Raw genomic sequence first — 16595 nt, forward strand, 5'->3', positions numbered from 1 at the left:
ATTGCGAAATAACGTATTTATCTGATATACATAGAATATCTCTTTAAACATATAAGTACAAAATCCCCGGCAATAATCTCGAGATTGTGTTTGTGACACAAAGTGTTTAAAGATTAACGATAACGTCGCGAATGCGATAGATGAATGAGAACTGACAGCAGGACAGTGGATGAAGAGAAGGGCATTGAGATTGTCGATATACCAAAGGAAAGTTCGAGAAACAGGAACATTCCTGCCACCTTGAGTCAGCGGCCGCATAGTGCACTCCCGTGTCACGCTGCCGCATTCATAAATTGGTTAGAACTTAGTGGAACCGACGACCAGCGCTATCCAATTAGACATCCAACGTCGCTCTCAGCGCGATGATAAACTATGCCAAGTTGCCGAATGAAAGGAAATAGAAACTGATGCACCGTTAATTGCAAATATGAACAATAGTTAAACACTACCTTACCTTACACTACCATAATTTATGGTCATACGTCTCTGAGACATATAATTGAGAAAAATGAAAAAAAATGGCAGAAAACTGTATTTATTGAATTTATAATTAATTACAGATAAAACGTAACTTTAAAGCGATTAAAAAATTTTGTTTCTAAAAAATAAGAGCATCCTTGAAAAAATTTTGAAATCTTACTTTTAAGTATACATAATCTTTAACATACAATTTTATTACATTCTATTTTAAAAATCTTTCAAAGTAATCATTGTAAAGTAATATCTTCGATGTTTATTCGTATATAAATCGACTGATTATTACTGATATAGTTTGATATTTTTTAAATATAAAAATGTGTGCTTTTTGCAACACTTTGTTCGATTGGAGTTAAATCGCGACATTTGTTCAAAGATTCGAGATTATTCGACAGAGAGAGAACAATGTTTGCGGATGACGTGCATATCTAATAGTAAATTTTGCATACAACAAATATTTATCTTGCCTCAATATAGACATTACAACAGCATTGTTTTGTAAAGTTTTGTAAACGAGAATTTTTTCTTAATGATTCTCTCTTTTTAGATTCTCGCCTCGATAATGTCTATAGAGTGAAGATTATCTGTTTTATCAAGAAAATATTTATGCACACAATATTATCACGAAGAAAGAATCGAGTACAGTCGAGTATTGAAAAATTTAAATCCCCTCTATCTTCCTGAAGTGCTGTATATCACAACTATATATCATCATAACTCATAAACAGAAGAGCGCAATCATACGCAAAGACACAGTGCAGCCGGTATAATACATTTCTCGCGAATCATTTTTCAAATATATGCAATATATTCCTGTAATTTTTAAAGTACGTGTCAAGTGTTTTTATCATATTCCACAATGGATGATTTAAAGGTAAATCAAGATAGATAAAGATATTATCAAAAAGATAACATTAATATTAAGAGTTATTAAACGTCCAAATCGTTAATATTTTTTGGTATTAAATTTAATAAATTTTTATATTCGTTTAAACTCTTAATTTATAATCATTGTCGTATCATTGAATTTGTTACACGTGTTTATAGGATACTCTCACGTTTAGAGTAGAAAACAATGTTTTAATCGGCGAGGAAATATCGATTCGCAAGGAATGCACGAATGTCGGAACATTAGTGTTAAAGAAGCTGCGAAGCAACCCAAAGTTCGTTGCGCAGGTAAGTGGACAGTTTATCCCGTGAAAAAGTATCGATGGAGACGCCGTGGGATAGACTTCAACGTAAATTTTGCCATAATTTGCCGCTTAATCCCCGTTCGTTCGATTGTGAACCTACGACGTACGTATATAGGTGGAGGCGGTTACGGGCACAGAGACCACTTTCGCGGAAATGACGGAGAAAAGCGTGAAATGTGCGCTATGGTTGAGAGAGCAGGGCGTTCAACCGGGCGACGTAATCGGCATTTGCACTCACAATCACTTGGAGTCATACGTACCGCTGCTGGCGGCACTCTACGTCGGCGCCATTAGCAACCCGTGGGACAACGAACTTTCCCCAAGTACGTTACTTTTCTCTCGCTTTTACAGCTTGTTCGCGCTTTTTTCGCGACAAGCATTAAGCCACCGGTCGACGAAAAAAATCTGATTTTCACGCGTCGAAAACGACGCCGCTGCAAAGCATCTCATTTTCTTTTTTTCTTTTCTTTCTCCTTTTTATCGAATCAGTTTTTTTCATCAATCCGTCACGAATTATTCTGACTTCGCTTTTATCTTTGCCGCGAATTCAAAACGTCATGCAAACGTGTTTATTATCGCGCAGATATGACAACGTAAACAGTGGCGTCACCGCGAATTTTTTGCGCGCGGGAACTATTCACGATTGTTTTTGCGGTTTTAGCGACCGCGCGTTACTTCCTCTCACTGACGAAACCGAAGATAGTATTCGTGAACATCGAATCGGTCAAATGCCTGGCGCAGGTCATCAAGGAAGACAAGCTAAACACTGGGCTAGTGGTATTCGGCGAATTGGCGGAATTCGAGAGCGCGTCCCTGACGAGCATCCTGCGGTCCCGGGACGCCGCGGCGATCGACAAATTCGAATGCGCGGAGCTGACGAGCCCGGATCAGGTCGCCACGATCGTTTGCTCGTCCGGCACCAGCGGCCTTCCGAAAGGCACTGAGATCAGTCATGCATCCATGATTAATTACATGAATCATGTCCGAATCCACGATCTCAGAGGACACGTATCCATGTGGACGCCTTCCATGCGTTGGTACTGCGGCCTGTTCATCGTCATTAAAGCTATCCTGGATTGTTCGAAAAGGATTATAGTCCCGGATTGCGATGACGACGACGAGCTGTGCTACTTCATTGAGAAGTACAAGGCGAGTAATTGCATTTACATCGCGGATACATATCGCCTAATTGGACATTAATGGCGAATCGAAATATCTTCTCTTTAAAGCGTTGATAACAACGATTAATTAATCAATAGTCGTCAAATGTATTTATGAATAATGGCAATTACGTGTGCGCAATTTTCGCGAGCGATTTTAATAGCAACGATTTTAATAGCACGGATCGATCATTTAAAATTCTTTATGAAGCGTATTTTTCAGCGACGCGCGAATAAATTAATTGAGAATTTACGCGACGAAGATAAAATGTAATATTTGGCGATATACATCATCCAATTTAATGCACTCTTCACACGCAACATCTGCTCGCGTTATCACTTCTATTTATAGACATTCTTGCAACGGGGAGTATTTCACGCGATATTACGCCCGCACGATCGCGTTAATTTGTGTTAATTTATGTCACGCGACGAATCTGCTAAAGGATAACACGAAATCCAAATCGAGGCGCATCCACTGCCGACCGTGATAGTTGCACCGCGTGATTTATTGCCGCGTGCAGGTAATACCGCAGAAGCGTTCGAGTTTAACGGCGTCGTTTTGCATTCAGGTATCCTGGTTCAGATGCGATTCCTGCTTCCCCATTCGGCTAGTAAAGTTTGCCGTATTAAGCAAGTACCGACTACCAACATTGGAAATCCTTTTGTTTGGCGGCGCACATTTCCGAGGGGAGTTGCAGCAGACTTTGAGGAAACTTTTGCCGCACACAAGTGTCATACTGAGTTACGGTAAGTTACAGACTTATCGAGGCTGTAATAAGACGTTATCGCGTATCTTATGAATACCGCGTTCAAGTGTTGATTATACACGTATAAGTACAAGTTAAATAGCGCTCTTATCTAAAGTACGTAAGATGGGTACATGACGCGAAGGAAAACGGTAACGATATTTGCACAAATTGCTCGTAGGAATGACGGATTACGGTGGATTATGCGCCCGTCAGACGAAATACAGTAAACCAGGCAGCTGTGGATTTGTGTGCGAAACAGGACGGCTGAAAGTGGTCGATTCTAACACGGGGAAGGTCTTGGGGGCCAACAAAACCGGAGAAATATGGGCTAAATCGTCGTACATGATGAATGGATACTACAACAATCCTGAAGCCACGAAGAACGCTATCGATTCGGACGGTAAGCATGAAATAGTTCGACTGTCGTCGAATTGTTTAGACCAGGGACTTTAATTCGAAAATATACAACGTTTCAAAGCTAGCATACCTTGCTTATATACTATGTAATAATTTTATTTCAATTAAGGTATTTTTCAATTAAGGTATTTTTATATAAATGATTAAAAATGGCAAAATTTGAATTTGCAATCAATTTTAGGATGGTTACATACCGGCGATCTCGGTTACTACGACGACGACGGTGAAATCTTCCTCGTCGACAGATTGTCGGAATTTATTAATTATAGAGCCATCAAAATATCGCCCGCGGAAATCGAAGCTTTGATTCAACAACATCCCGCAGTCCTCGAAATTGCCGTGGTGGGAGTACCGAATGATATCGACGAGGAACACGTTATGGCTTTTGTTGCTAAAGTACCCGGCAAAGAGGTATAATTGTTCTAATAATTTTAAGTTTACAATGTAAATTCGAATATCAATATCAGATATATTTTTAATCTTTAGATTATTGCGCGAAATCTTTTACGGAACTTTTTGTTTTTCTCCTATAAAGTAATTTTAGAAATTATATCTATATTTCAGTTAAATTAATCTCTACACTGTTACACTTTTAAGAAAATAGCAAGAAAAATATTATTTTCCAAAAATAATAGAATGTTTAACATTTATTAATTACACCGACATTTCTTTGAAAAACTTATTTTCCGCCAAATCTGCAAAAACTTCTTACATTTTGCGCGATACTCAAAGCACCTAATTCATGTACTTCGTTGCTTGATTTATCTCCGAAGAGAAGGTTGGCCTACATAAATCCTTCGCGTTCATTCACTTTTACCAAAAAGAGAATTGGTCTGTTTTTGCGTGCGCAGCTTCAATTTACTGCAAGCCCCCAATTTCACCGTCTTGCCCTACATACGTTACATCACAATTTCTCACGTAAATTTCAGATGACGGAGCTCGACATAACCAACTTGGTGGAGCAGAACATGCCGTGGTACTGTAGGTTGCATGCGGGAGTTAAATTCATGCAAAGACTTCCTCGCACGGCCACGGGGAAGATCGCTAAGAAGGAGCTCAAACAGATCGCTAAGAAATTATATGGCGAATTGGAATGATAGCAAAAATATCGGCGATTACATTCAAGTCACTGTTTCATTGTTTTAGAATTGAATATTTTCAGATTTAAAAATGAGTTTCCAATATTTCTAATAATTTTCTACTTATGTCATAATAATCTTTTGTTTTTAATAAATTAATATCTAACAGTGTTATAAATTTATCCTTTACGATATTTATAGCAATTCTATTTTATCGCATAATTGTGGTTCATGTGTATTTGTTTATGCAATAATCAATGAAATACGATATTACGATAACGTCACATGATACATTAAGAGATACATATCATTACATATTCATGATAAACCAATTAATGCCATACCGTTAAAGCGGATAAACAGTTTCCATAGAAATAAACGAATTGTTGTGAAATTATACATTAATTTCACCGCATGCGTATAAAATTCTATCGACAAATAACGAGAAGAAGAAATTATCTTTATAAAATTTATTTTAAAAACATTTATTCTCTAACATTTACCTTATGTTGCCTCTGATCTCTAGTTACCGCGAGACACAAATGAACACATAAGTTGTGTAGAAAATATCACGACACAAAATATCGGTACGATCTTACAGTTCGAAGTAACGGAAACCTTCGTCAAAACATTAAAAGGAAACCCCAGGAGATTTCTCGAATGTCTTGTTCGTCTATTTCGCTTGTCATTGTTGGGAGCGGATTTTTCCGTCGCAGGACATTCGCGTTATGTCGTCCCTATTACGTACAGTCTGAGTATTGCGACGTAGCTCGGTATATGCATCAAAAAGAAAAACTCAAGCGGAGCAAGAGGAGCTCCGTGCAATACCGTAAAATACGTCTGTCCCGATTACTTCCCATGTGAGGAAAAGAAAGGAAAAAGAGAGATAAAAGAGAGCGTATTTCCCGTTTGACGAGAATGCAATTTAACAGCATAATATGATATATATTCGACTGTATTAACAAGCACTTAGAACACGTAGATAATAACGGACGTGAGGCGATTCAAAAGCCGATGAATTATACCTGTCATCGCATTTTATGTATTTACCGATGCGAATAGCTGATGTACACCTGTGTTAAAGTTCTCCATCGTCCATTTGCGCATTTGCATAGTTAATGTCGATTATCGTTGCAACGTGTATCGTCGGAACAAATGGGACGCAATTGAACTTCAATTACCTAAACACTTTTGTCGCGAATTATTTGAACATATTATATCGATAATCAAATCAAACATGCTGCTAAATAATTTCCCCGTGTTGAAATGCAATTTTCAAAAATTTTACTCGGACAGAGAAAAACACTTGGTTGATGTCGATACCGTGCATCAATACTTCACTTTGATGCGGTGATCGTACACATACGTCAGCACGTCAAACTTTCGCCTCGAAAATACTCGAGAGAAAAATGTGCGCGAAGAACATGAAAGGACGGTTGCTGCGATTATACTTCCGTAATCGCCTTTAAACGTAGGGCGTAAAAACTGCCGTGAACTTTTAATATTTGCTCTATAGCATATTTAGCCCGCGTTTCCTTTCTTTCTCTCCCTTTCTCCATCCTTCTTTCCTTTTTCCCTTCTCATTTTCCCTTTCTCACTCTTTCTATCTCCGCTCGAGATTCAACTGTTTGCAAAGATGTGCGTAAAACTTGAAAAGAAGCGCACCGAGATAATGTCGTTTTTCGCGCAATCGTGCTATTTTAAAATCAAAGTGGTTTAGCGGCAGCCGGATTAAGTAAGTCGGATTTAATTAAGTTATTGCGGCTCTTGCGCAGAACTAAAACAGCCGTAAAATAAGCTTCGCATCGTACGGTTGCCCGTGATTAAGAGTGAAACAGTTACGGACTTTGGTTGCAGAAAGAACGTTCTACTCGTAAAGAAATCACGTTACGGTCGGTCTTCTTTAAGATAAATTTATCTTTTGCAGGTGACGGCCGAAGAATTGATGGAGCCGACACAGGGAAATCGGGAGGACTTTAGCAGATTTTGCAAGAACATTAAATTCATCGAGATATTGTTAACAAAAGTAACAGTATCACACACACACACAAAAATTGATAAAAAACAGTTTGAGGCGTATCTATGAATGCGATAATCATACAACAGCTATTAATTATTATTATTAATTATTTATAAAACTATATTTACAATTGACTTTCTATGTTCGTGAACCTAGCATATCATTTTCCAGCAGATCAAAAATAAAAGAGAGTTCTTGTCGCATGCAGTCGAGTTCTATAGTTCCTTACAGTTTTTACTAATAGTTCTGGTGATTTTATCCAAAAAAACACCAATCGAAAAAATGATCTGCTAACTTCCCGTAGCAGATCATTTTCTAGCAGATCAAAAATAAAAGAGAGTTCTTGTCGCATGCAGTCGAGTTCTATAGTTCCTGATAGTTTTTAATGATAGTTCTGGTGATTTTATAAAAAAAAACACCGATCGAAAAAAATGATCTGCTACGGAAAGTTAGCAGATAAAAAATAGAGGACACTGAACATATATGTGATATGCTGGCCGTATATTGATAGTTCTGTTGATAATTAAAAAGTTTTCGTGTAGTTCTAAGCCAGTACATTGCTTTTCCAAAGAGTTCTGACGACTAAAATAATTAGAAAATTTTTTAACAATTATTTTACCCGAAAAACACGCATTTTTGTACATATATGTGATATGCTGGCCGCATATTGATAGTTCTGCTAAAAATTAGACAGTTCTCTTCTAGTTCTGGGCGAGTACATTGCTTTTCCAAAAAGTTCTGACGACTAAAATAATTAGAAAATTTTTTAAACAATTATTTTACCCGAAAAACACGCATTTTTGAGTATATGTGTGATATGCTGGCCGTATATTGATAGTTCTGTTAATAATTAAAGAGTTTTCGTGTAGTTCTGGGCGAGTACATTGCTTTTTCAAAGAGTTCTGACGACTAAAATAATTAGAAAATTTTTTAAACAATTATTTTACCCGAAAAACACGCATTTTTGAGTATATGTGTGATATGCTGGCCGTATATTGATAGTTCTGTTAATAATTAAAGAGTTTTCGTGTAGTTCTGGACAAGTACATTGCTTTTCCAAAGAGTTCTGACGACTAAAATAATTAGAAAATTTTTTAAACAATTATTTTACCCGAAAAACACGCATTTTTGAGTATATGTGTGATATGCTGGCTGTATATTGATAGTTCTGTTAATAATTAAAGAGTTTTCGTGCAGTTCTGGGCAAGTACATTGCTTTTCCAAAGAGTTCCGACGACTAAAATAATTAGAAAATTTTTGAAACAATTAATTTACCCGAAAAACGCGCATTTTTGAGCATATGTGTGATATGCTGGCCGCATATTGATAGTTCTGCTAAAAATTAGACAGTTCTCTTCTAGTTCTTAGAACTACACGAAAACTCTTTAATTATTAACAGAACTATCAATATACGGCCAGCATATCACACATATGCTCAAAAATGCGTGTTTTTCGGGTAAATTAATTGTTTAAAAAATTTTCTAATTATTTTAGTCGTCAGAACTCTTTGGAAAAGCAATGTACTCGCCCAGAACTAGAAGAGAACTGTCTAATTTTTAGCAAAACTATCAATATGCGGCCAGCATATCACACATATGCTAAAAAATGCGCGTTTTTCGGGTAAATTAATTGTTTCAAAAATTTTCTAATTATTTTAGTTGTCAGAACTCTTTGGAAAAGCAATGTACTCGCCCAGAACTAGAAGAGAACTGTCTAATTTTTAGCAGAACTATCAATATGCGGCCAGCATATCACACATATGCTCAAAAATGCGCGTTTTTCGGGTAAATTAATTGTTTAAAAAATTTTCTAATTATTTTAGTCGTCAGAACTCTTTGGAAAAGCAATGTACTTGCCCAGAACTACACGAAAACTCTTTAATTATTAACAGAACTATCAATATACGGCCAGCATATCACACATATACTCAAAAATGCGTGTTTTTCGGGTAAAATAATTGTTTAAAAAATTTTCTAATTATTTTAGTCGTCAGAACTCTTTGAAAAAGCAATGTACTCGCCCAGAACTACACGAAAACTCTTTAATTATTAACAGAACTATCAATATACGGCCAGCATATCACACATATACTCAAAAATGCGTGTTTTTCGGGTAAAATAATTGTTTAAAAAATTTTCTAATTATTTTAGTCGTCAGAACTTTTTGGAAAAGCAATGTACTCGCCCAGAACTAGAAGAGAACTGTCTAATTTTTAGCAGAACTATCAATATGCGGCCAGCATATCACATATATATACAAAAATGCGTGTTTTTCGGGTAAAATAATTGTTAAAAAATTTTCTAATTATTTTAGTCGTCAGAACTCTTTGGAAAAGCAATGTACTGGCTCAGAACTACACGAAAACTCTTTAATTGTCAACAGAACTATCAATATACGGCCAGCATATCACATATATGTTCAGTGTCCTCTATTTTTTATCTGCTAACTTTCCGTAGCAGATCATTTTTTTCGATCGGTGTTTTTTTTTATAAAATCACCAGAACTATCATTAAAAACTATCAGGAACTATAGAACTCGACTGCATGCGACAAGAACTCTCTTTTATTTTTGATCTGCTAGAAAATGATCTGCTACGGGAAGTTAGCAGATCATTTTTTCGATTGGTGTTTTTTTGGATAAAATCACTAGAACTATTACTAAAAACTATAAGGAACTATAGAACTCGACTGCATGCGACAAGAACTCTCTTTTATTTTTGATCTGCTGGAAAATGATATGCTAGGTTCACGAACATTGACTTTCTTTTATATAAAATATTCTAATGCTGGAGCAGTTATTTAAATTAAATCTTTAGATACGATATAATTAAGTTTTAAATTACGCTATTATCAAAATAAAGTACATTTAAAATTAAAGAAGCTTTAAAAATAAAATTAATAAAATTGCGAAACACTAGAATGCAACATAAACCACGTCGAGGTTATTTAAAAAATGGCGCAATGCGTTCCGAATGACAAAGCTATTATCCGTGAAATTTCAACGGAACGCAATATGTTTTTGTCCCGTTTTAATGCCGTCAGTTAATTTTGCGACACACGTTTTTTAGTGCGTATAACGGGGTTATTTCAGCTGCGTAGTCGAAACTGATGTGTGCAACGGCAAATACGAATGATATTCGGTCTAAAATTAACCGCTTGCTTCTCATTGAAAAAATCGCTCGGAGGAAAAAGAAAAGAACGTGACAATTGCGAAGCAAGAATAAGAAGCCGCAGAAGGAAGAGAGGAAGAAATGAGTATGCGGTCACGAGTGCGAGAAATATGAAATTTCACGGCGTTGCCGTCGAGAAGGGGTCACGTCCATTCGAATGAGAGCTTCTCTCGTGAAACCAACCCTCCTTATAATCTCGCTGGAAATTCACCGGCATAACTATCGTGAATACGTGTTGCGCGGCTCTCTTCTCCCGACAGCCGAGAAAGCGGTACGAACGATAAGATGCGGGATGAATAAGATGGGAGAATACGCGCTTCGTTTAAAAATAAACTGTTCTAAATAAATAGTTAAAAATATTAATATGTCAAAGTTATATTTGTATTCTATGTATCAAATGTATGACATATTATAATTTTCAAAATAAGAATAAGAATTTATATAATATATAATTTAAAAAATTATTTTTTTGTTATTTTAATCAACAAGAATTAATGCAATATCGAGGATTGTGCTAATGTGCTACTTGTAGCTAATGTTAACATTTAACATTTCGTCATTGTTATTTATTTTTGCAAATGTTGCGAGAGAATTTACACTCTATCGAGATAATCAATCAATAAATATCCAGAAACCGATAAGATTTAAGACAACCGATAAGATTCAAGACAACCGATAAGAACAAGAAATATAAATAGATAAGCTGCAAATAAAAGCGATTTGAAATATTGCCAATTGAATCTTGATAGACATTTCCATAAGCATATTGATAAAATCCTACATGAAATTAAATTTTAATGTAAAATATAACCTATATCATAGAAAGTTTCTATACAAAACATATTAATATAATGATTTGAAATAAATCAAGTTTATAAACTTGATTTATTATTCATTATGTATATGTACTTGATCTTATTACAAATTTTTGTAAGAATATCTCTCGCAAAACTTTTTTCGTGAAAGATAACTTTTCCGTGATCCCGTGGGATCAATAGATCAAACTTTATTAACCCATCAATTACCGGTATATTAAATACAGATAAAGCTACTTTATTGTTATCTAATTCTTTTAATCAATTTATTGGAGTATTGTTTTTTTAGAACATGTTTCGGCCTCGCAGATAGACACAATAATTATCTAGCATTAGAGCAGCAAATCGCGCAGATTTGGCGTTCAAATTTTACGTGCGTCGGGCGGAATGTCACTCGAGAATGGACATTCGAGCGGTTCGTCGCTGCGAAGCATCCGAAACGACATTTGTCAATGTTGTCAGGCGAACAGTAGTAGTTTGCGAATGTAGCGGAAAAATTTCACCGTTGCGCGCGGCTGCGATAAATTACTGTGGCGTCGAATCGGCGCGATGCATACAGTAGCGCCCAAATGTAACCCCGTTTTGGTAAGCGTATTTTTATCGCCCGGCATTTTGCAAATCGTCGAGCAGAAGCTCTTTCGACATTATAAATATATTATAAAGATTCTCGAATAATGCAGCGCGATCATATCACTGGCGAGAACACACGCGTTTCGAAACTTAATATTTGTAAAAGATAATAGACATTAATATGATTTATTTAATTTAGCTTACTCAAAGTAAATGTGTGTGTATGTGTGTATCAAATGCAGAAATTCTTGAATATATAGAAGTGGAGAAAGAATATTTAGATAAAATCTGTTAATTAAACTATTTTTCATATTTTCTTTTACTTACTTATATAATTTTTATCGTCACAACTAACAATTTTGTGTTAATTATCTCTAGTTATAATTTAATTTTTTTTGCATTTTTGCAATTTGGAAAGCAAACCTTTCTAATAAACATGGTTTGTAAATTTGTTATCTTACACATGTACATCATTACTAAACACTTGAGAAGGTATTTTAGATACCTTAAATATGCGCGCTAAATAAATATGAATCTCTTTATCAGTTTATCTCTGAAGCTGTCTTTGAAAAATTGGTACTCTTTCAACTTGTCAAACCACGTTGAATACTATTTACAAACATTTTAATTAAATTTGTCCTCTGATCAACTGAAAACTCGGTTAATTACTCGTTAAATGGTAGTGGGATGTTGATAAAAGCCTGGTATATATAAAAGCTGATAAACTGACATATACATTAATATTGCACGATCGCCGACGCCCCTCAGAGACTTTTACAAATACGACGATGAGCGAAGAGAATGTAGACAATCAGGTAAGAACGTGTTATTGATAGACTCGACGAAATAACATTTGTGTCAGTGAAATTATTGTCGTGCTGTGTATCTCCGCTTTTTCACAGTGCACGCCCTCGTTCAGAATCGAGGATAATATATTGATTGGCGCGGAGGTAACTCATCCGGGATGCAAGAACGTCGGAAAACTAGTTCTCGATAGGTTGAGGAGTAAACCGGATTTCATCGGACAGGTACTGTCGCATGAAAATCTTATGATTGATCAGGCACTAGCGTAGCTCTGTAAGCTCCAATTAGCTTTGCGCTTGACAAAACTAAATGAACTTAGAAGTGACAACCAGATGATAAATGAAAAAGTACAGACTTTCTAGAGTTTCTCGCATTCAGCGACTGGCAATACTGTTTATACAGATTCGATCGACAATTCTTGAGTACTTAAAAAACTGAAAAAAAAAGAATAATTTTTCAAATAATGCAATTTTAAATAAATTACACGAATAAATATACATTTTATGCAAAATTTCATAAAATGTTTAGGTGGAGGCTGTTTCGGGAAAAGAGACCACTTATGCGGAAATGGCAGAACGAAGCGTCAAGTGCGCTTTGTGGTTAAAAAAGCATGGAATTCAAAAAGGTGATAAAGTTGGGATATGGACTGACAATCACTTGGACACATACGCGCCAGTATTCGCATGTTTGTACGTTGCTGCGGTAATCTGTCCATGGGACCACAATGTAACAAAAAGTACGTCATTCTTGACATAAATATTGTATATTTACATTTTATCAGCTCGCTGAATAAAATCTTAAATAATAAATATAACTGTTAACTAAATTTCTAAAAAATAATTAGCAGAAATAATATCACACAATATATATTAAATAATTTAAATTTAAATTTAAATTTAAATACTAAATATATATATATATATATATATATATATATATATATATATATATATATTTTTTTTTTTTTAATTTTTTCAGTGTCTGCACAGTATTGTCTATCGCTGATGTCTCTAAAGATAATCTTCGTAAACGCAGCGTCCGTTAAGAACCTAATGAACGCCGTAAAGGAAGAAAATCTTGAAATAAAAGTTGTAGTTATCGGCAATATGCCAGGATTCATATCTCTAACGGATATTCTTGAGGAACAAGTCATCTCCTCGGAGATTAACGAATTCTACTGCACCGAAGTTGAAAATCCTTGCGATTTAGCAATGATCTGTAGCTCTTCCGGTACGACCGGTATGCCAAAAGGAACTGAGCTATCATACGCATCTCTGTACAATAGTATTACTCCCATCGAGGAGGTTCACTTAATCAACGAAGTGTCGTTATGGATGCCAACAATACGATGGCATTATGGATTGACCTTAATGATCGAAGTTATTATCTCGAATTCAAAAAAGGTCATTATACCGGATATTATCAATGAAGTCGAAATATGCAAGATTATTCAAAAATACGGGGTGAGTGTAATAGTGAGTTTAGTAGCTAAAAGAATAACAATAATTGTCTGAAGTAAGTATTGTTTGAAATAATGACTTAAATGATTTTTATTACGCAATAAATTTTAAATTTCTAAACACTTCTAGATTTTGAAATGTGCACTCATTAAAAATTCTATTCATTTTCTTTTTTTTTAATGCATGTACACAGTAAAACTGTGTAAAATTTCTGATTGTTTTTTTTTATTAGCCAGAACATTGTCAATTAAAATTCTAATTAAAACTCTTTGTTTTATATTAAACAGTTTCTTTCAATTATTGAGAGAGAGAGAGAGAGAGAGAGATTTCATTCTTCTCGCAATGTTTTATTTTATTCCTTACATCATTATTTTAGAAAATTTACATGTTATCTTCTTTCTAATATTAATACTTTTTGTAATTTCCTTTAATTCATAAAGCTTAATATTCTCAAAAAATCTTATTCTTTCAGTTATCTCTAATTTCAAAGTATTTAACTTAAAATTTTTTCTTTTGTTATCATTATTATTAAATAAAGAAAATCTAAAAAAGAAATTATACTTTCTTATTTTGTATAATAATAAAAAAATACTTTTTATAACAGTAATTTTGTAATTATATTTTTAGGTGACATGGTTTGGAAGTGCAGATGGCATTCCATTGCGTTTCCTGAAGTATAATACTTTGCAAAAATATCCTGTGCCGTCTCTCAAAAAGCTCGTCATCAGTGGTGCGCCTTTTACAAAGGAATTGCACGAAGCTCTCGCGAAAATTATACCACACACTCAAATATTACAATGTTACGGTAAGATGAATCGAACAGATAAATCACTGAAATTCATTCTATATGATAAAATATGATATCAAAATAATGTGAAAATCATCGATCAAACATTATAAGTAGACAGATATTTCTATCGTTATATGAGAATATAATTTTGTATGGAAAAATTTATTTTCTCTGAAAAAATTTGTCTATCTTAAAATATTTTATCAGGACTGACAGATGCTGGTGGATTATGTGTGAGCCAAACGAAAAATAGCAAGCCAGGTTCCTGTGGCTTTGTGACTAAGGGAATACGGTTAAAAGTGATAGATGAAAAAACTGGTGAAGTTTTAGGGGCCAATAAGAAGGGCGAACTTTGTATAAAGTCGGAATTTGTGATGAATGGATATCACAAAAATCCAGAAGAAACTAAAGAAGCCATCGATTTGGATGGTTAATATTTTAATTACTAACTAAAATAAGATGTCATATCTTAATATTTTAGTTACTTTTTATTTAATATTATATGCAAAAATTACATTTGAAATTACAATGAAATTGCTGTAACTTTAACTATAAAAACTCTTAAATATTTTTATCTATTATATTCATAATATTGCAAATATATGTATACAGGATGGTTGCACACAAAAGATATAGTATTCTATGATGAAGAGGGTGAGATTTACTACGTCAGTAGAATTTCGGATTTCATTAACTACATAAGCATCAAATTGTCACCAACAGAAATAGAGGGAGTACTCAAGCTTCATCCTTCAGTCCTAAAAGCTGCAGTGATTTCTGTGCCACATGAAACGGATGAAGAACACTCGATGGCATTTATTCAGAAAGTAGCCGGAAAAGAGGTACACTATCGCACAATATTATAAAATATCCAATTCAATTATATATTAACTTTTCTTTCATAAGATATAGTCATATTTTTTAGAGAATATAATATGAAAACCGTTTCTCTCGAGAAAATTGCTTTTAAATTACAGTAATATGAAAATAACAGATAAACATGAAAATAATAAGTGCAATTCAATAATGTTACTTATAATTGAAATCTTTCATCTTTCATCGAGCAAACTTGAATAAAAATTTTATTTTAAATATTGTTTATAAACAATTGTTCACATTCTAATGTCATTGTTTGAAATATCTAGACAACATAAAATCAGCAAAGTACAAAAATTTATTTGTTTAGGTAACAGAGGCAGAATTGCATAATTTAGTGAAAAAGAATCTACCCTGGTACTGCGAACTTATAGGGGGCATCAAATTTATGGATGAACTACCGTGTGTTAGTACTGGAAAAATTGACAAAAAAAAATTAAAAATATTAGCAAAACATTATGCATCTTTCAAAAAAAATATTATACCTTAAGTGATATAAGTTAAGAAACAGTCGTGATAAGATACAGTGTTGTGTCGTGATAAACTGAATTTGAACGCGATAAAACCGTATTTGTCGATAATAAAAACATGTTTACGAAATGCAAAGAATTATCATCGACAAATATATCATGTAAATTTCTACAATAAATTTTTTATTTGTTACATGTTTTTGGAGAAAACTGTTTAGTATGTTGAAGATTGCGTTAATACATCTAATAGCTTACATTAAGTAAATAAATTTTTATGTTAAGTTTGCAGAATCATAAATTTTAATTGCTAATCTGTAATGATAGAGAAATATTAGGGAATATTTATAATTTTTTGTGTTCAAAATCAACACATTTCAAGCAGAACTTTGACTAATTGTGTTATATATACATATATATAAACTATCATTATGCTAGTTATTTGTGATTGTTCGAAGTCATTAGCGTTTTCAGTTATCATCAGAGAATTATCTTTGTTGAACTATCGATAAAGACGTATGCAAGTCATTTTAGTACAATTACTTG

General features: G+C 34.1%; 3 protein-coding genes across 3 annotated transcripts in view; 2 read left to right on the forward strand and 1 right to left on the reverse strand.

Moving 5' to 3' along the window:
- LOC105672005 (deoxynucleoside kinase-like) overlaps positions 1 to 16595 on the reverse strand; it is a 159057-nt gene that overhangs the window by 117845 nt on the left and 24617 nt on the right. The window lies entirely within an intron of this gene.
- Positions 1192 to 5260, forward strand: LOC105672001 (luciferin 4-monooxygenase-like). Its single transcript, XM_012366651.2, has 8 exons — positions 1192 to 1351; positions 1525 to 1653; positions 1786 to 1993; positions 2332 to 2819; positions 3403 to 3580; positions 3761 to 3982; positions 4181 to 4410; positions 4929 to 5260. The coding sequence occupies exons 1-8, from the start codon at positions 1337 to 1339 to the stop codon at positions 5094 to 5096; spliced, it is 1638 nt and encodes a 545-aa protein (XP_012222074.1). The 5' UTR covers positions 1192 to 1336; the 3' UTR covers positions 5097 to 5260.
- On the forward strand, positions 11890 to 16532 carry LOC105671972 (luciferin 4-monooxygenase-like). The gene is made up of 8 exons (XM_012366558.2): positions 11890 to 12467; positions 12555 to 12680; positions 12985 to 13192; positions 13435 to 13919; positions 14544 to 14721; positions 14914 to 15135; positions 15319 to 15548; positions 15893 to 16532. Exons 1-8 carry the CDS (start codon positions 12441 to 12443, stop codon positions 16070 to 16072), a joined length of 1656 nt encoding a protein of 551 aa, XP_012221981.2. The 5' UTR covers positions 11890 to 12440; the 3' UTR covers positions 16073 to 16532.

This window comes from Linepithema humile, chromosome 1 (assembly GCF_040581485.1).
Source record: "Linepithema humile isolate Giens D197 chromosome 1, Lhum_UNIL_v1.0, whole genome shotgun sequence".
NCBI classification, from domain to species: domain Eukaryota; kingdom Metazoa; phylum Arthropoda; class Insecta; order Hymenoptera; family Formicidae; genus Linepithema; species Linepithema humile.